The sequence below is a fragment of the Nicotiana sylvestris genome, chromosome 9 (assembly GCF_000393655.2).
Source record: "Nicotiana sylvestris chromosome 9, ASM39365v2, whole genome shotgun sequence".
Taxonomy (NCBI): Eukaryota; Viridiplantae; Streptophyta; class Magnoliopsida; order Solanales; family Solanaceae; genus Nicotiana; species Nicotiana sylvestris.
In genome coordinates, this window is record NC_091065.1 from 6,853,018 (window position 1) to 6,872,177 (window position 19,160).

Sequence of the window (19,160 nt, forward strand, 5' to 3'; positions counted from 1 at the left end):
ATTTGTTTTGCTGGACCCAAGTCTTTCATGGCGAAGAACTTGCTTAGCTGTTCTTTTAAGCTATTAATTCTGGAAACATTCCGGCCAACAATCAACATATCATCCACATAGAGCAATAGGATGATGAAATCATCGTCAGAAAACTTCTGAGCGAACACACAATGGTCTGAAGTTGTCTTCTTGTAGCCGTGTTGCCCCATCACCGACTCGAACTTCTTGTACCACTGCCTTGGTGCCTGTTTTAAGCCATAGAGGCTTTTCCTCAATCTACAAACGCAGTCCTCTTTCCCCTTTTGCTGGAAACCGTCTGGTTGCTCCATGTATATCTCCTCTTCCAAATCACCATGTAGGAAGGCGGTTTTTACATCCATCTGCTCAACCTCCAGGTTGAGGCTTGCTGCTAATCCCAGCACCGTGCGTATTGAGGTCATTTTCACAACTGGTGAGAATATTTCATCAAAGTCAATGCCTTTCCTTTGATTGAAACCTTTGACGACCAATCTTGCTTTGAATCTCGGAAGGGAATTGTGTTCATCATGCTTCATCTTGAACACCCACTTATTCTTCAAAGCTCTCTTGCCTTTCGGCAACTTCACCAGCTCAAACGTCTTGTTCTCATGCAAGGATTTCATCTCGTCTTGCATGGCTTCTATCCACTTCTCCTTATGTTCATCATCAATAGCTTCTTCAAAGCTGTCGGGTTCTCCCCCGTCAGTGAGTAACACATACTCATGTGGAGAATATCTGGTAGACTGTTGCACAACTCTTCCAGATCTTGTGTGATAAGGAGGGTTATTGAGGATTGGTGGTTGAGGTTGATCCTCCTCGTCTGCATCATCATCACCATTGTCCTCGTTACCTTCAGTATCTGCTGGTTCATCTTCATTAGGAAGATCAGGGGCTTCAGGTTGATTATCCTGAACATCATCTCCAACTTGTCTCGGCACCACTGTTGGAGGCAACTCAAACTCAGCAGAATCATCAGTGGACTTCTCTACTTTGTCAATGTCTTCAATTGTTTGGTCCTCAACGAACACGACATCTCGACTCCTGACGAGCTTCTTCTGCACCGGATCATAGAACTTATAGCCAAGCATGTCTTGACCATAGCCGATGAATACACACTCCCTTGTCTTGACATCAAGTTTGCTCCTTTCATCTTTCGGAACATGGACATAGGCTTTGCAGCCAAATACCCGTAATTGATCATAAGAGATATCTCTTCCTGACCAAATCTTTTCTGGAGCCTCGTACTGAAGAGGGACACAGGGTGAATGGTTCAGCACATAGGCTGCTGTAACTAGAGCTTCACCCCAGAAAGCCTTTGGTAACTTTGAATGAGAGAGTAAACATCTGGTTCTCTCGATCAAAGTTCTGTTCATCCTCTCAGCCAAGCCATTCAACTGGGGAGTTTTAGGAGGTGTGAACTGATGTCGAATACCATGCTCTTTACAGTAAGCATCAAATTGACCCTGGTATTCACCGCCATTGTCTGTCCGGATGCACTTCAACTTCTTACCAGTCTCTCTTTCCACCAAGGTCAGAAACTGTTTGAAAACTTGAAACACTTGATCCTTGGTCTTCAGCGTGTATACCCATGTCTTTCGTGAATGATCATCAATAAAGGTCACGAAATATCGGGCACCACCGAGGGACTTCTTGAAAGGTCCACATACATCTGAGTGTACCAGATCCAACACATTTTGCCTTCTGGAAGGAGGGAATCTTTTGAACGAAACTCTGTTTTGTTTCCCAGCTAAACAGTCAGCACACTTCTTCAACTGGATCTGGTTTAGACCTGGTAAGGCGTTCTTCTTTACCAAACGCGCCATTGACTTCTCACTCATGTGGCCAAGACGTCTATGCCACAACTTGATATTGCTATCATTCTCCGCAACATTTATAACTTGTTGGGAGATGCTCGCCTGGGTCACGTACAACTTTGACTGCTTCGTGCCCCGCGCCACCACCAATGAGCCCTTCGTGAGCTTCCATTGGCCATTATGGAAGGTATTGCAGTAACCTTCCTCATCGAGCTTGTCTACGGAGATCAGATTCAGGCGCATATCTGGAACATGCCTGACATCTCTTAAAAGTAGCTTCATCCCATTCATGGTCTCTAGGCAAACATCACCTTTGCCTACAACTGTTGAGAAATTGGCATTTCCCATCTTTACACGACCAAAGTCTCCAGGTGTGTAAGATGAGAAGAGTTCTCTCCGTGGCGTCGCATGAATGGTAGCCCCACTATCAATCACCCAGGTCATCTCTTGGGTTGTCAGATTGATAATGTCGTCATCGTAGACAACGTTGAACTCACCAAAGGAGTTCGTTTCATCATCACTGCTTTCTTCGGGCTTCACCTTTTTGCCTTTGTTCTTCTTCTGGTCATTCTGGAACTGTCGGCAAAATCTTTTGATATGCCCCTTCTTTTTGCAGTAATGGCACTCAACATTTGCAAATTTGTTGGATTTACCTCTGCTCTTATCTCTGTTACTCTGGCTCTTATTTTGACTTCTCCCCCTGGTCGTAACAGCCAACACCTCTGACTGTGAAGAAGATGTTCCTTGTGATCGGCGTCTCATTTCTTCATTCAGAATGCCACTCTTGACTGTCTCCATGTTTACCACACCGTTGGGTGCAGAATTGGTGATTGAAACCTTCAAGGTTTCCCATGACTCTGGGAGTGTTGCCAGCACCATAAGAGCAAGTACCTCGTCATCGAACTTTATGCCCATTCCCGACAACTGGTCGACAATCCCTTGTATTTCATTAAGGTGATCTGCCACAGTTGTCCCTTCTACATATTTTACTTGCATTAATTTTGTCAAGTAAAATAATTTGTTGTTACCTGTTTTAGAGGCATACAACTCTTCGAGCTTGTCCCATAACGACCTTGCATGTGTCACACCAGAAATGTGGTTGTACACATTGTCTTCAACAAATTGCCGTATGTAGCCGCACACTTGGTTGTGCTCAAATTCCCAGTCCTCGTCTGACTTATCTTCAGGTTTCTGAGAACTGAACACCGGCAGGTGCATCTTTGTCACGAACAGGAGATCCTTCATCTTGTTTCTCCATAAGTGATAATTTGTGCCATTCAGGTTGACCATCTTGCTTGTCCTCGCCTCCATTTAGATCAGAATTTGACAGACTTCTGCAATCTAAAAAAAATTCCGACGGTGAATAGTAACCGTGGATATGAATAGTGCCCGTATGGATGAATAGTACTCGTACGTATGAATAGTACCGTACGTATGAATAGTACTCTAACCAAAGCTCTGATGCCACTTGTTAGGACCCGGTGGCACTAAACACTACTGCACAGCGGAATAAAATAAATGATCAACGAAACCAAAAATAAATGACACAATATTTAACGTGGTTCACCTAAAACGTTTAGGCTACGTCCACAAATCCGACACCAACTTCCACTAAAACATTTAGCAGGCATACAAAGAGAGACTTCCCCAATAATTTGGAGGTACAACAATTCCTGAGCTCTACCCAAAATAGTGGCGTACACAAAAGTGTTTTCCGAAAAATACCCGACTAGTATTTCTACTCACTATTTTGTCACTCCCCTGTTAGGAAACATTTCTAAAGGAACTATATCTCTCTCCCTCTCAAACTCTTTCTTCTTGAGTTTTGATATATTTTTTGGTGTGTTATACAATGAAATGGAAGGGGGTATTTATAGTTTTGAGGTAGGGACCAAAAGTGCAAATCTCACCTACCAAGAAGGATCAAGTTGCAATATTCACATCTCACCTACCACTCATTGCATCATTGCTTATCTCACTAAGGAGAGTTGCATCATTGCTTACCTCTCCCATACATCACCATAATTGTTGGAAAAACTAACAATTCCGTGGTGGAGGTGTAGTGATCGGTGGATGTGCTGGTTGGTGATGCATTGCAATGGATGAGTTTACTTGTCTTCATTCTTAACCAGAAGTTTCGGATTTGACCTTTGAGAATTGAAAAATCTCTTACATGGAACATTTATTTCTTTTATGAGGTTTACACGATGCGAATGTGGATTAGTCAGATCAGCGAATTCTGGATACGAAATGATTATACCAAAAAAATAAGGCCACCTTAAAATGTCTAGTCAACCTTAAAGATGTTCAAAGTCAACTTTAAATAATGTTTTGAACATCTCAACAATATTCTGGCCGCAGCTGACAATCAAAACTCTTTATGCCATAGCTATATATTTCACTACTAGGGGACTATCAACTCTATAAAGAAGAAAACTAATGATTTCGACCCTACTATTATTCCAAGTTTATACCTTTTTACTATAAATTTCTTGTTTTTTTCCACTTTTCCTAAATATAGGGATAAGTAAAAAGTGACTTCACTTTACTAATGGGGATTTTATTTTGTAAATCAGCAAAGCTTGCTCATGCTTCTTCAAGCCAGTTCTTTGGTAGAATCCACTATCTTTATCTCTGCTTTTTTTGAATAAAATTTAAAATAAAATAAAAAGTTGAACTGCATTGTAATTTCTTAAACACCCTTTTTTGTATATGTATTTAGAGATTCTTGAAATATAATTCTACCTTCTTCTCTATTTATTTATGAATTTTCAGGTTAACCGAAAAGTTCCGAAGTGTTGAAATAAATCTTCCTAAAACTGTTTGATCCGGCGAATAGAAACCTATGAGTCTTTTACTCTTGTCAATGATTTATATGCCACTAGAAAATGTATTATAGTGCGGGAGAAAGCATTTTTCTTTTATTATAGGGAGTTAGACAAGCTTAAATGGTGCGACAGGACAGTGAAGATTGATACAGCCAACCTCCATATGATTGTGTTGTAGCAAATAATAATAAACACAATCATGTATAAGGTTCATAATATGATTAAAGCATGTATGTTATTGTCATGGCTCATTTCTTCCTTCTGTTGAATGCAATATAGTTGTTCAATTCTAATGGGCAGCTTGGTGTACTAAGCTCCCACTATTGTGCGGCGTCCGGAGAAGGGCCAGACCATAAGGGTATATCGTACGGAGCCTTACCCTGCAATTCCACGGCTCGAACCCGTGACCTCCTGAACACATGGCAGCAACTTTACCAGTTACGCCGCCGGCTCTCCCTTATTCTATATGTCAAATTCTATTTCCAAGCTGATTACATCTTTGCAATTCTTATTTTCAGATCCTAAAACTGGCCCTGGCACTGAGAAAAAGGAACCTGTGCATTCTCATAAACAGTCATTCTATGACAGTTCTGGCAAAAGTGAGTCATGTGTTCACAGAAACCTCAAGTCCTTTACCTTCAATGACCTCAAGAATGCCACTAGGAACTTCCGAGCTGATAGTCTTCTTGGTGAGGGAGGTTTTGGATGCGTATTCAAAGGATGGATCGACGAAAATACTTTTGCTCCCTGCAAACCAGGAAATGGAATGATGGTAGCTGTCAAGAAACTTAAGCCTGAAAGCTTCCAAGGGCACAGAGAATGGCTTGTATGTTATCAAGAAACTACAGAATTATAACGGCTCAGATCCAACTGCTAAGGTATTGCCCGCTTTGACCCAAACTTTAGAGCCTCACAATTTTGTTCCCGTGAACCCGCCTTATATGGCCCCTAAAGTTTTCCTCCCATTTCGATCTGGGATTTGTCTAAGGCAAGCTTCACAAAAAACCTCCTTTCAAAATCAACCGCTAGCGGTCCGTGGACAGTTACACTCACCACTTAGGAACTCAGCGTCCTCTCTGAGGTTTGCCAAGATAAGGCGAGTTCAATTGTCCAGGGCTCCAGGCGCCTTATGCATTAAAGCTAAGTGAACAAAATTGAGAGGTCCCGAAGGTTTGGTCATAGTGGACAATACCTTGGCAGTTAGACCTGAGCCGTTACAAAAAATTTTCTATAAAAACTTTTGTATTGTCTATAGTGGTTTAACATTTTGTTTCCATATATCTTACCTGCAGGCAGAAGTTAACTACTTAGGACAGCTTCACCATGAAAATCTAGTGAGGTTAATTGGATATTGTTCAGAGTTTGATAATATGCTTCTTGTTTATGAGGTCATGACAAAAGGAAGTTTGGAAAATCATTTATTTAAAAGTGAGTCAATCTATTTACAGAATTGTTTCCAGAAAATATTTCTCCATATTTCCTATCATTTCACATGAACCATCATTTTTGCATGCTTAGTAATCGACAGAAGCAGAGGCGGATCTATGTGTTATAGTGAGGGGTCACCGGCCCCCATAAGTTTCGGCAGAAATCTTATATACGTATATATATATATATCTCGAAAATGGTTAATTTTAAGCACTTGACACCCTAAATACTAAAAGTCTTTAGGAGGCACTGGTTGAGCAGAATACTATGCCCCCTCTGGATCGTTGATCCTTCAATTGTTTTATGCAGAGGGAGTTCAGCTTATACCTTGGGCGACACGAATGTGTATCGCTGTAGACGTTGCGCGAGGCTTGTCCTTCTTACACGGCCTTGAAGCAAATGTTATTTACCGCGATCTCAAGGCTTCAAACATACTACTAGATTCAGTAAACTCTCCAAATCTGAAACAATGATTAGCAGTTTAGCACTAGAAAACTGTTTCTCCAAAACTTATGGATTGAACTTGTGCAGGATTTCAATGCCAAGTTATCAGATTTTGGATTGGCAAGAGATGGTCCTAGTGGAGACAGAACTCATGTCTCAACCAGGGTTATAGGCACTATGGGTTATGCTGCACCAGAATATGTTGCATCAGGTTTCTTTCAATAAGCTCAACTTATGCTTTCAAATTAAACTAGTCAAGTGTAATTCTCATCTCAATTCTTGTGATACTTCGGGCAGCCCGGTGCACTAGGCTCCCCCTATGCGCATGCTCCGGGGAAGGGCCGGACCATCCTTATGAATTTCACATATATGCATCGACAATGTAAATTTTTTGTACTATCAGTGTAATTTAACCTGTTGTAGCAAGTTGTTTTTGTTAAGGTAACTACTCCCACTTATCATTGATTTATGTGTTGTAGTTATCTTTTAGGTGACCAGATAGTATAAAGCTTCTTTTATACTATCAGTGTATAGAAGTTAAACTCATCGTTTATTAGAGCAGGACCAAATATAATATCAGAAAAGGATTATAAGAAGAAGCTACAATAAGTCATTCCTCTTTGGCAAAATCCAGAGGCTCATTTATCACATAGTTTTGCATAACCAATTGCATTACTTGCCCTGCCTGTGTACTCAAGTGTCATAGCATGTATTCAAGTAGTTAAAGGGAGTAAAAATTTGAGGATCACAAAGCATAAGTAAATTTGCCAAAAGTTGAAAGATATGCTAGAAAGACAACTTTCTTTTCCCTTTTCTTGTTTGATATTGGATTCAAGTTATATGCACCGACTGTGTAAAGATATTTACATGATCAGTATAGATTTACATGTGATAGCAGGTTAGTTACCATCTTTCACAAGTAATATTACCATAGAAATGTACTAGTATTTACCATATAAGTGATCTAATCGTGTACATAATCGTCGGTGCAAAGAGCTTAAAGTATCTGATATTTTGCAGGCCTTTTCACTAATGTTTCCAACTCAACTTGTTCCAAACAGGTCACTTAACACCAAAGAATGATGTCTACAGTTTTGGGGTTGTTCTATTAGAGTTGCTCTCCGGGAAACGAGCAACGGGTGATGAAAATGCAGGAGGGGTTGATGAAACATTGGTGGAATGGGCAACACCATTCCTAAGTGATAGCAGAAGAGTGCTAAGAATCATGGACACAAGATTAGGAGGACAGTACTCTAAGAAAGGTGCCCAAACTGCTGCTGCCCTTGCCCTGAGGTGCCTCGACGTCGATCCGAAACTTAGGCCAACCATGAATGAAGTTCTAGCAACACTAGAGCTTGTGCAAGCACCAAAAGATGTTACTAATAAGCAGAGGCGGAGCTAGCCCATCGACTATGGTTCGGCTGAACCCAGTCACTTTGATCCAGATCATATATTTCCCTTAAGAAATTTATTGAATATGTAAAAATTATTAATTTAGAACCCAGTAACTTAAAGGGACTAGAACCTCGAACCCATAAGCTCTAAATCCTGGCTTCGCCTCTGCTAATAAGAGTTTACAACAGATTAGACAATGCAGATGACAAGATAAGTTCACCCTCAAAGTATTCTCATAGTTACCAATAGCAGTAGAAGTGTCCATCATGTGAATAGTCATTGACAGGGGTGCATGGATGACTAAAATGAAAAAAGGGATTTTTACACAGCATAGCCGCCCCACCCCCCAACATAATAATCGAAAAATACATATTTTTGTATATTAATGTATAATATACATTTCAGTGTATATTTGGTTGACAGCTGTAATTATTTTTGATCGACTAGTCAAATGTGTTAAAAGCCCAAGAAAATAAGCTTCAAAAGGGAGCCCCCCTCCCCCCAACCAACCAGAGACACATATTTTTGATTGGCAGAAAAGAAATGTTCACTGCCCAGAAAATAAAATCTGGGCATATACTATTGAATGGAAGTTACTTTCCAAATAGAAACCACAGAAAAGAAGAGTCTATTGAGAATAATATAAACCTGTGTGTTCAGAAAATCTTGAAATATAAAGGGGGGGGGGGCTAAATTGTTTTAGTTTCTCTTTTCACATTCTTCATAATTTCCACACACAAAAAAAAAAAAAAAAAAAAATATATATATATATATATATTACCAAACAACTTTTTTTCTGATCTTTTTTATGTATTATAACAATCTTGCAAAAATGCAAGGTAAAACTATGTAGAATAGACCTATATTGCTTGGACTCTCCAAAAATATTGCGGTACGTATGTAAAATCCTTCAATAATGCACTTCTTTTCAAGGATCAGACACGCACCAGGCAGCATTTTTCAAAAGTCCAAGCAACATAGGAATAAACCTAATGTGATCTAACCCTTCCTCGGATTCCATGCATAATCAGGAGCTAAGTGCACCGAGCTGACTGGCACAGGGTTGGGACCAATATTTTCTAGGTAGAGGATTAATGAAATAAAGATTTTCTACAGAGAAACAAAAGTCTGAAGAATCCAATATACAGTATACAATTGCAATCACATTTGTCAAAAGTGACAGATTATACAAACTTCACCTTAATAGGAACAAACTCTGCTGTCTGTCTAACACCTACAACTAATGAAACAATTTGAGAAACCCTTCTACGGTAATTCTCTTATAAGAGAAAAAAGTCCCAGAAAAGATAGCCTCAAAAGAAAAAGAAAAACAAAGGAAAGGACAAACAATAGTAAAGAAAGAACAACAGTTCTTACAATTGGAAGCAATAGAGCTCTTTAAAAAAATGCAAAGTCTATTGCTCTTCACTTTTTCTTTTCCATGTTCTCTTCAGTTTTCCATACAACTTCATCTAAGGAGGTTGAAAGATTCTTGTAGAACTGCATAAAGAAAAGACCGACAAGAAATTGGTTGAGCAAAAGAAGAAATAAACCAATCTTATAACAGTAGCAATAGCAATGAACTGATCACTAGCGAAAAATGTTCAAGAAGACCGGAGGAGCATGCGAAGAAACTGATTAATAAACCAATCAAAACTACACCTTAATCTTAAATTTGTCGCTACACAAATACCCTGTATGAAGGGGAGCCTTGGAGCAGCGGTAAAAGTTGTCTCCATGTGACCTATAGGTTACTGGTTCGAGCCATGGAATCAGCCATTGATGCTTGCATCAGGATAGACTGCCTACATCGCACCCCCTCTAATCTTTAAACATGCATACAACTCTTAGGGATCGTCTGGTTTGAAGACAAGTCATGTTGGGATTAGTTAAACTGGACTAATTACGCTGGGATTAGTTATCATGGTATTATTTCTTATTGATCATTTGGTATGTTGTATTAATCCTGAAATTGTCAATTTTACTGCTTTCTCCTGGAATTATTATTCTCCCTTCTGGCAGGTATAAGTTATACCAGTACTATTTTTAATCTTGAGATAACTTATTCCCAAGAATAATAACTAAAAGAGGGATAAGGTAGTACTAAATTTTTATCCCATGATTATTTTTGCTAATCCATCATACCAAATGACCCCTTAGTCTTTTAATAGAATGTTCTTTTTACCAATTTAAACCTCAAGTTTGTGTTCCTCTTGGAACAATTAGTTTGCGATTATACGCGTCAAAACACCTACGAATACCTACTGATCGTCGGTACTGCTTCCTGAGTTCAGCATTGTCATTTTAATATTATTTTGGAAGTTTAGCCGAATATTGTACCTTGTGGAATTCCAAAGTGTCACCTTTTGCCTTGCGCACCTCAACCATATGAAGAGATGGAGCAACTTGAAATACCTAATTTGAAGATCAAACAGCGTTCAGAATAAAATAAGAAATATCCACCTTAAAAGAAGGTCAACTCGGATGCACATTTAAATACCTCAGTGGAAACATTAAGGTTCCCTTTTCTTCCGGCTTTCAGATTTTGGAGCCTCATCTGAAACATAAGAACGGTTTAATGCTTCATTTCCATTACAATAACTTTTAAACATATTAGAAGAATCTACATGCGAATTGAATGAATCACTGAATTTCATCACCACCTTGTAGTTCTTTTTGCTAACATCAAAGCCGAGAGGTTTAGCAGCTTCTTCGATCTTACTGATTATCTCGTTGGCCGGGCATTTAGATGTGAACCTCGTTTCTCGCTTGAATCCCTGAGAGCAACGGTATCAACGCATTTGTCAATATAGGAAGAATGGAACAGTACAAACATCATCGATGATGTTTCCTACAAAGTGGAAAAGTATTTAAAACAAAATAATGTTTGTGACCTGTTCGTCGAAGAGATTGCCAAGGTTAAGTCCTTGTGACATAGAAATCAACTCGAATGCATTCATGGAAGTTGGCTTCTCTTCTTTTTTCTCTGTTACATGATATTTCTGTTGTAACGCCAAGGAAGGAGTAACATGTGAGATAAATTTCATACTACAGCCACTTCTTTCCTCTAAATTCAACACAAAATTTATTGCATTCGATATGTTCGGTATGCTTACTTCAGAGTCTTTGAAAACAGCTTCAACATCATCCAGGTTTGCATCTTCTATCTCGTCAAAAACAGGTGGTCTATAATCTTTCTTAAACCACTCATCCTCCAAAATTTCAGGGGCGGTAATACGCTGCATAGAATATATATCTCATGAATAAGAGGAAAAAATGAGGGGGGGGGGGATTACATTATTGGGAAGCCCTCCAAAACAATAGCCGGCAAGTGCATATGTTTTGTATATTAAGTATAAATATACATCTAATATACAGAACGTATATACACACACATAAATATACATATTATATAACTAATTAGTGTATATGCTTTGTATATTTTGGCTAGCGACTGTAATTAATTACAGTCGATGGGCCAAAAATGAAAAGAAATCCTAATGTAGTCACAAGCTATAAACCAAGAAGGTTCTGTTGAAATGTCCAGTATGTATACCGTCGTAGGATTTGGATCCAAGATGCGAGTAATTAACTTCATGGCAGCAAAAGAGATCCATGGTGGGCAAGTAAATTCAGCAGCAGATATCTGTGCATACCAAAATAGATATAGTGAAACTAGCCAAGAGATGAACAAAAAAGATTGAATGGTATGAAATGGTTAAGTAAAATACTCACTTTGTTATACAGGTTCATGAGATTGGAGTCATCAAAAGGCAAGTAACCTGCAAGCAGTACAAAGAGTATGACTCCGCACGACCAGAGGTCTGCCGTTGCTCCATCATATCCTCGGTCATTGAGTACCTAATAAAGGAGTCCGATTTTTCAGGCTAAGATTTAGTTGATGTTTTCTAAATCTTTCAACCTTACGTAAATTTTCGATGTGGTCGGTGATGTAGGAGGCCACCAAAAATGTGAAATCGCTTTTTGATATGTTGAACTTTCTTTTTCTTTTCCTTTTTTGGGCAAAGTAAAGGAAGTGAGGTAACTCATTCGAATCGAATAGCTAGAACTACTATAACTCCTATTTTAAACAAAGCCTTGTGCCTTGTTTTAAAGCATTAAAGAGAGAGATAGGACATTCTAAAGATAGTTGTTGAGAAAGCATCTGATTTCTAACTACGAGTCCATTTTCAAGCTAAATGAATGCTTTATCTTTTGCTAGTCTGTTACAGCAAAATCAAATAGGTATACATGAATACGAACAGAAAGTTATGCAAACCAGTTTTGTTATACCTCAGGAGCAACATAGTTGGGAGTACCACAGGTGGTATGTAGTAAGCCATCGTCCTGGAAATTACAACAAAAACTAAGAACAGTATCTGACTGAATATGAGTCTCGTGACTCTCGTCAAAATGTGGAGAAAGAAATTTATTCCATTTGAAAGCTAAAATGATCAGCAGACTTGACATAACGAGAGAAATTACTACAATCACTCATGACTTTTTTGTCACAATGTAAGAAATAAAAACAAAAAGAAGTCCATTAACAATGACATTGGAGGCAATTAAGACAAACAAGTAGTCAGCTGTCTATTATTGCTAACGCAACAGCTATTTATTCTTCCAATGAAATTCACCAAAAATGACCTAGAGAACTGTCTCGACAAGTTAGTGACATAGTGATTTCTTCTCTCAACTACAAACCAGATATCACCAAATTCATGGGCGTCGAAGTTGTAGACACAAGATAATTGAAAATTTTTGTTTATACTGGAACACAAACTGATACAGATGATTAATTGATGGTAATTGCGTTCTGAAGGATGACATTTAGAACGCCCTGCGCAACAGTTAGGTACTAGGCTGCAGATTTCATAAGTACTAACGTAGAATGAGCAACATGTTCCCAAAAGATAAGGATATGATTAGATGTACGTTACTTTTTTTTCCAGTATGTGAAGTTCTCTAACTTGTTCTTTTTGGTTGATATGAGGCTTGACAAGGCAACTTATTGTGGGGTGAGCTATGTTGCTTGGACTCTAAGAAAATATTGCCGGGTACGTGCCTGTTTCTCCAAAAGTAGTGTATTTTTGGAGGATCCGATATGGGTGCGGCAGCATTTTGGAGAGTCCACACAACATAGGGGGTGAGTGTCTGACCGAAAAAAACTTATCCGCACCCGGTGTTTACATCAAACCACATTAAGTTACTATGATTAAGTATATTAATTAACCATGGCTAGCGATAAAAGTGCCTATCAAGAACACATGTTTATTGGTTTACTATAAACAGCAGGTGTGGATAAGTTTGTTCCCGTCTGACACCATGATCAGCTTTAGGATCAATGGAGGATTGTAAGTATTTAGGTTAACGAAACAAGCTCAGTAAGGGCTGAAATAACAGTGTTTTCACTGCATTAAAAATTGATAACCACAAAGTAGAGCAGTTAAATACTTCATATCAAAAGTTGAAGAGTTATAGAAAATAGTTACCCTGACTTGCTGGGATAGAGCACTCAATCCAAAATCAGAAACCTTGAGATTACCAGAAGAATCCAACAGTAAATTCTCAGGCTGCATAGCAAAAAATTGAGTTTTAATTCCTGTGCAACTGACAGAGTAAAATTTCAGTTAAAGTGACCTATAACCGAAGCGGAGTCAGAATTTGAAGTTTATGTGTTCCGAACTTGTCACCGCCTATAGCTCGTTTTAGTTACTGGGTTCGCAGTTTAATATTTATACATATTTAGTGAATTTCCCCATACAAATACAGGGTCTAAGCAAAAAACTACTGGGTTTTTCCGAATCTGTATCTACTTCTCTAGCTCCGCCTCTGCAATAACTATCTATAATAACCTTAAATTAGAAAGATTATTTACACTATCAGTGTATATAAGTTAAATCCGCAAGAAAAGGTAGGACCGACGCAAGGGAAACAAAGACAGTAGCTCTGGAGCAAAAAGAGTAGAAAATAACTGAAGTGCTTTAACGGAAACAATACCGACCTTTAGATCTCTGTGATAGACTCCCCTACTATGGCAATAATCAACTGCATTGATAAGCTGCTGAAAATACTTCCTTGCCTCTTCTTCGCGCATTCGTCCATGATTTACCTTTTACATCAATAAATCAGGTGATAAACTTTAATGATCAATTGAAGTCAAAAGTAGCAAAAGACTTTAAGCACCAAAATAGGTTTTAATAGCTGCTCAAAAGCAGATAAAAACCAAATCTGGAATCAGCAAGAAAAAGATTGATACTTTTTTTTTGAGTGACATGAAAAGGAAGAATCGGCCTTACAATTTTGTCAAATAACTCTCCACCCGTAACAAACTCCAAAACGATGAATATCTTTGTCTTGCTTCCCATCACCTGCGAGCAAATGAAATAGGGAAGTTATGTGCACATCTTACATTTTGTGAAGTTATGTTTTTTTTCTTTCAAAGAGTGCTCGGGTCTAGATTACGGCGTTTGAGATAGAAAAAGAGACCAACTTGACACAAAGTATGCACAATCAAATGGCTTGGTTCTTAGTTCAGCAGGACCAGCGCGACAGATATACACGATTCAGATGTGTACATTGCCTTCATAAAGAAGTATAAACTAAGCATACTCACCCAAACAACACATGCGGACGTAGAGATAGGACTAACCTCGTATAACTGTACAACATGGGGATGTCTGATTAACTTCATTATAGCAATTTCCCGTTTTATCTGTCAAATTATACACAAGACGTTGACAATATCTTATCAGAAACTCACACAAGAAACAAAATAAACCATACTCCCTTTGCTCCAGTTTATGTGAACCTTTTCGCTTTTCGAGAGTCAGTTTGACTAATATTTGAAGCTAAATTGGATAAGATTAACTCAATATTAAGTTAAAAATTTATACGAATAGTACTATAAGTTGCAATTGTTCTCCTATCCATATGATGAAAAATGCATTTCAAAATGTTGGTCAATGTTTAAGTAGTTTGAATCTCGAAAATCGAAAAGGATCAGATAAACCGGAGGGGAGAGAGTACAAGAGTGGATGCACAACGGGTCAAAGACCATAAAACATAATGAATAGACATTATTCAAATAGATTTCTGCAATCCAAGTTAGATTGACTTGCATCGATCATAAACGAAAGACAACGGAAAAGACAGTAGTTCAAGAGTGCAAAATGAAAGGAGAACTTGAAAGAGTTTACCTGTTCAGCCATTTTGTGCTTAAGGACCTTATCTTTATCAAGAATCTTGATTGCCACATTTTCCCCCGTCTCTGAATTCCTTGCGAACTTGACTTTAGCGAACGTTCCCTCGCCAATTGTCCTTCCGACTTCATATTTACCAACTCTACGCTTGATTTTTGCCCGATTCATTATCAACACACCAACACGATTCTGTAGAAAGTAGAATGTTGCAGTTACAATTAACCCCTCACATTATTCATACACAACGCTAATAAAATGCTATTATATAAATAAGTTGTTGGGATCGAAATAACAAGGCGTCATGAGAAAGCTAACAAAGTAAACCTTGGCAACAAGCCGACAATAAATCAGACAACAAAGAGAAGTATGCTATTACATACACAAATGACTCTACAACTTACATTTCATTCAATTCATCTGCAGAGTTGTCACACAAACATACAGACAGAAATGAAGATCCTTCCAATATATATTTAGCTACTTCAACATAAAAAGTAGTCCCATTTTTGCAAGTTGAGGACTAATGTAATTTCTAAGAATTTTGGTCTCAAAATAATCCTTCCAAACACATAGAAAAGATCCTTTCAATATATCCAACTCCTTGTTGATTTACTTCCCTAAAATTTAAAAGGAGTAAGGATGATATTAAGATGACAACACCAGTTAACTAAACTAAGTCATATATAAAATACATTTCTTGGAAATTTTAAAAAAAACCAGTGAGACTGAATAAAATAACAAAGAATTATTGGGGCAATCAATGATCAAACAACATGTCTGTGTGTGTGTGTGTGTGAGAGAGAGAGAGAGAGATTGAGAGAGATCCAACCACCTTTAATTTTTTTTACTAAAAATCAGCAACAAATCATAGCATAATCCAGCTAGAACTGAAACTAACTTCACAACAGAATAACCTCAATTTCTTATAGAATCTTCATCCAAAAAGGAAAAAGTGAAAGAAGAAAAAAAAAAACACAGCTTTTCACTAAACAGTGATTAAACAAGCAAAATTCTTAACTTCAAGATTCAAGAACTGATTTCCACATATTCGGATGCATAAAGAAAAGAACTTTCTTAAGTCCCTTCAACAAGAGAAGATATAACAACAACAAATCCAGTGTAATACCAGGGGTCTGAGGAGGGTAGCGAGTACGCAGACCTTACCCTTACCGTGAACATAAAGAGGCTATTTCCAACAGACCCTCGTCAACAAGAGAAGACAATTCAAGAAAATAAAACTTCAAATTCAAGATCAATGAACAAAATCCAAGTTACCCAATTTCAGAATTTGCACTCAAAAGGAACACAAGATACACTAATAGCAAAACCCCACACACAAAAAAAAAAAAGGAACTGTTTCAGAAGTTGAGTACATGAAATGCAGATAAAGAAAAACTTTCTTGAAAACTTCAAAAAAGTAGAAAAAGGATCTCAAACTAACTTAACTGAAATTCTCTAATCACTGTTCCATAGAACACCCAAAAGGCTAAATTGCAAAATTTAGCAAATTCCCACATGGCTACTTCATTAATATGAACAACAAACACATTTTTTTTAATCAATCTAACAAAATTTTATAGGCAAAAGAGTAAGGGAAAAAGCATATACTTTGAGCTGAGCAGAGCAAATTTCACTGTGAAAAACAAGCAATCAAATCTTGAAAATTCAGATTTATGAAATGGTTTCTTCTCCCTCCACTAAATAAACCAAACTGTTTTCAAGAAACTTAAAAAGAGTAGCTTTTTGTATCACAACCACAAGTATAAAAATTTGCCTTTTATTAGCTTATTATCATTATTATATAGTAAACAAATTAATGCTTACGTTGTAGGGTTGTGCATACACGATAAGAAAAGACTCAATTATTATTTTACCAGATATAAATGTGTGGACACTCCATTAACATGATGTCATTACATTCCAATTCCATGTTTTCTCTTGTCTTTTTCAGGTAAGTAAATAAAGTGCTAAAATTAATTACTATTAGTATTATTGATATTTTAGTAAGTTTCTAAACTCAAATATTAGCAAAGGCACATAGTTAAAAAATAATAATAACAATCTTTTATATGCTATGTGAGTTTTTTTTGGTTTCTCAACAGATATCCAGTTTTCGTATTGGAGTCCGACTATATTTGGATTTGTATGACATAAGGGTAAAAATAATACGCGCTAACCAGTTTTCCTATTAGTAATTGAAAAATAGTCAGCCTTTCTCAAGTAATTGAAAAATAGCCACTATTTTGCTGTAATGCGGAAAGTTCTAGCATAATATACTAGAGATTGGTGCACATATGTATCAACTTCCAACATATTATGTTGGAACTCCAGTACACGAAAAGTTCCAGGATAATATACTAAAGATTGGAGCACCTGTGTATGAACTTCCAGCATACTATGCTGGAAATCCAACATAATATACTGGAGATTGGAGCACATGTGTATGAACTTGCAGCATATTATGCTGAAACTCTAGTACACGAAAAGTTTCAGCATAATATACTAGAGATTGGAGCACCTATGTATGAACTTCCAGCATACTATGCTGGAACTCCAACATAATATACTGGAGATTGGACCACCTGTGTTTGAACTTCCAGCATATTATGTTGTAACTCTAGTATATTATGCTAGAACTTCAGTATATTAGGCTGGAACTTCAATATGTTATGTTGGAAGTTCACATTGAAAAAATTCGAACTCCAGTATATTATGCTGGAATATTTTCCGAATTTTGACAGTATTTTCGTTCTAATTTATCTTTACATGAAAAGTGGCTAAATTTCAATCACTTTGAAACTATGGCTATTTTTTAATTACCACTTGTAAATCTGGCTATTTTTCAATTTCACCCGGCATAAGGCCCATTTAAAGGAGAAGAGCTCCTAACAAGATTTTTTCCATACCCAGGGCTCGAATGTGAGACCTCTAGTCATGTACTACAAAAGTTTTTTTTAATTTCTCACCCGATATTTGATACCCGCTATATGAGTTGAAACAAAGATAAAACATAAAACATTAGTGAAATTTGTCGAAATTAATTTATTCGATAAACGAATAATGAAATAATTCAACTGCCAATTTGTTAAAGAATTTAAGTTACATACACGAATAATATAAATATGTTTTTACTATGAGGGAATTTTAACATGTAATAACAGTAACATATTTACTAGTTTACCAATAGAGTAATTGTTATTACAGAGATTTACATGTAAATATATTGTAAGTGATTTAATTGTATAAGGAAAGGTTGTTCTTTATCTATTTCAACAATTGTTTCTACGTATAAGATTTAAATTTGATGAGTTCAATTTTAATGTTCACATTATTTATAAATTTCATAATGTATCGTATTGTTTTGTATTGTACTTGTTTGTTGAATATAATGTTTGGATGGATTGTGTCGTCTTGTCGTCGTTTCATGTTATCATGCACCAGTAATATGATGAATAAGCTTGCAATATTATAAAGAAAAATTATGATACGGTATATAAAAAGGTAGGGTAAATGATAAAATAAAATTATTTAATAATAATAAAGGGTGAAATTGAGAGAAAAGGACAAGGTAACGACGCGACCACACCAAATCGGTCGTTACATAAAGTGACACATTTCATCACTACGTAATGACGGATTTAACAATACGATACAATAAAATTTAAGTAACAATCAAAATAAATATTGTATTTAAAATAACAATACGATACAATAGAATAGGTAACCATCCAAACAAGCTGTAAGGATAAATTATCTAAAATAAGTAAATAAATAAAATAGGAGAATCTAGTCCACGTGCTATTATTGGAGGGTGGGACCAAATGGTCTCGTGATGAAAGGAATTCGGCGGTGCATGCATGTGGTTTGTGTCATTTTGAGGATAATTTTGAACTTGACGCATTGATTTATTTTGTTTCTATCCTATGTTTTGTATTTTTTGTACAGATAAATTTCTCTATAACAGTCTCGTCTGATCCGAATATTTTTTAATATTATAATAAAGTGTTGTTATAGAGGATATATATTATAACATAACATAA

At 37.0% G+C, this 19,160-nt stretch overlaps 2 protein-coding genes and 1 long non-coding RNA gene across 5 annotated transcripts; 1 reads left to right on the forward strand and 2 right to left on the reverse strand.

Annotated features, from left to right (window-relative positions):
- The first annotated feature begins 4,272 nt into the window (after window positions 1-4,272).
- LOC104223277 (probable serine/threonine-protein kinase PBL2) lies at window positions 4,273-8,510 on the forward strand. 2 transcript variants are annotated; one of them, XM_009774688.2, is made up of 6 exons: window positions 4,273-4,435; window positions 5,170-5,477; window positions 5,944-6,079; window positions 6,389-6,525; window positions 6,611-6,734; window positions 7,585-8,510. In XM_009774688.2, exons 1-6 carry the CDS (start codon window positions 4,375-4,377, stop codon window positions 7,923-7,925), a joined length of 1,107 nt encoding a protein of 368 aa, XP_009772990.1. In that variant the 5' UTR covers window positions 4,273-4,374; the 3' UTR covers window positions 7,926-8,510. The 2 variants fall into 2 exon arrangements, with proteins under 2 accessions (XP_009772990.1, XP_009772991.1); XM_009774689.2 differs by lacking the exon at window positions 4,273-4,435 and adding an exon at window positions 4,501-4,881.
- On the reverse strand, window positions 4,856-6,601 carry LOC104223276 (uncharacterized). Its single transcript, XR_710065.2, has 3 exons — window positions 6,407-6,601; window positions 5,288-5,398; window positions 4,856-5,205 (listed from the first exon to the last, which is right to left on the reverse strand). It is a non-coding gene; the product is annotated as an uncharacterized lncRNA (long non-coding RNA).
- A 537-nt stretch (window positions 8,511-9,047) lies between the features above and the next one.
- LOC104223278 (CBL-interacting serine/threonine-protein kinase 3-like) lies at window positions 9,048-16,961 on the reverse strand. Of its 2 annotated transcripts, none has more exons than XM_009774691.2 (15): window positions 16,945-16,961; window positions 15,118-15,309; window positions 14,571-14,633; window positions 14,218-14,289; window positions 13,923-14,030; window positions 13,411-13,491; window positions 12,212-12,265; window positions 11,654-11,779; window positions 11,475-11,564; window positions 11,035-11,157; window positions 10,813-10,920; window positions 10,582-10,695; window positions 10,419-10,475; window positions 10,259-10,333; window positions 9,048-9,418 (listed from the first exon to the last, which is right to left on the reverse strand). In XM_009774691.2, the coding sequence occupies exons 2-15, from the start codon at window positions 15,286-15,288 to the stop codon at window positions 9,344-9,346; spliced, it is 1,317 nt and encodes a 438-aa protein (XP_009772993.1). In that variant the 5' UTR covers window positions 15,289-15,309; window positions 16,945-16,961; the 3' UTR covers window positions 9,048-9,343. The 2 variants fall into 2 exon arrangements, with proteins under 2 accessions (XP_009772993.1, XP_009772992.1); XM_009774690.2 differs by lacking the exon at window positions 16,945-16,961 and adding an exon at window positions 16,729-16,895.
- Window positions 16,962-19,160: the final 2,199 nt, after the last annotated feature.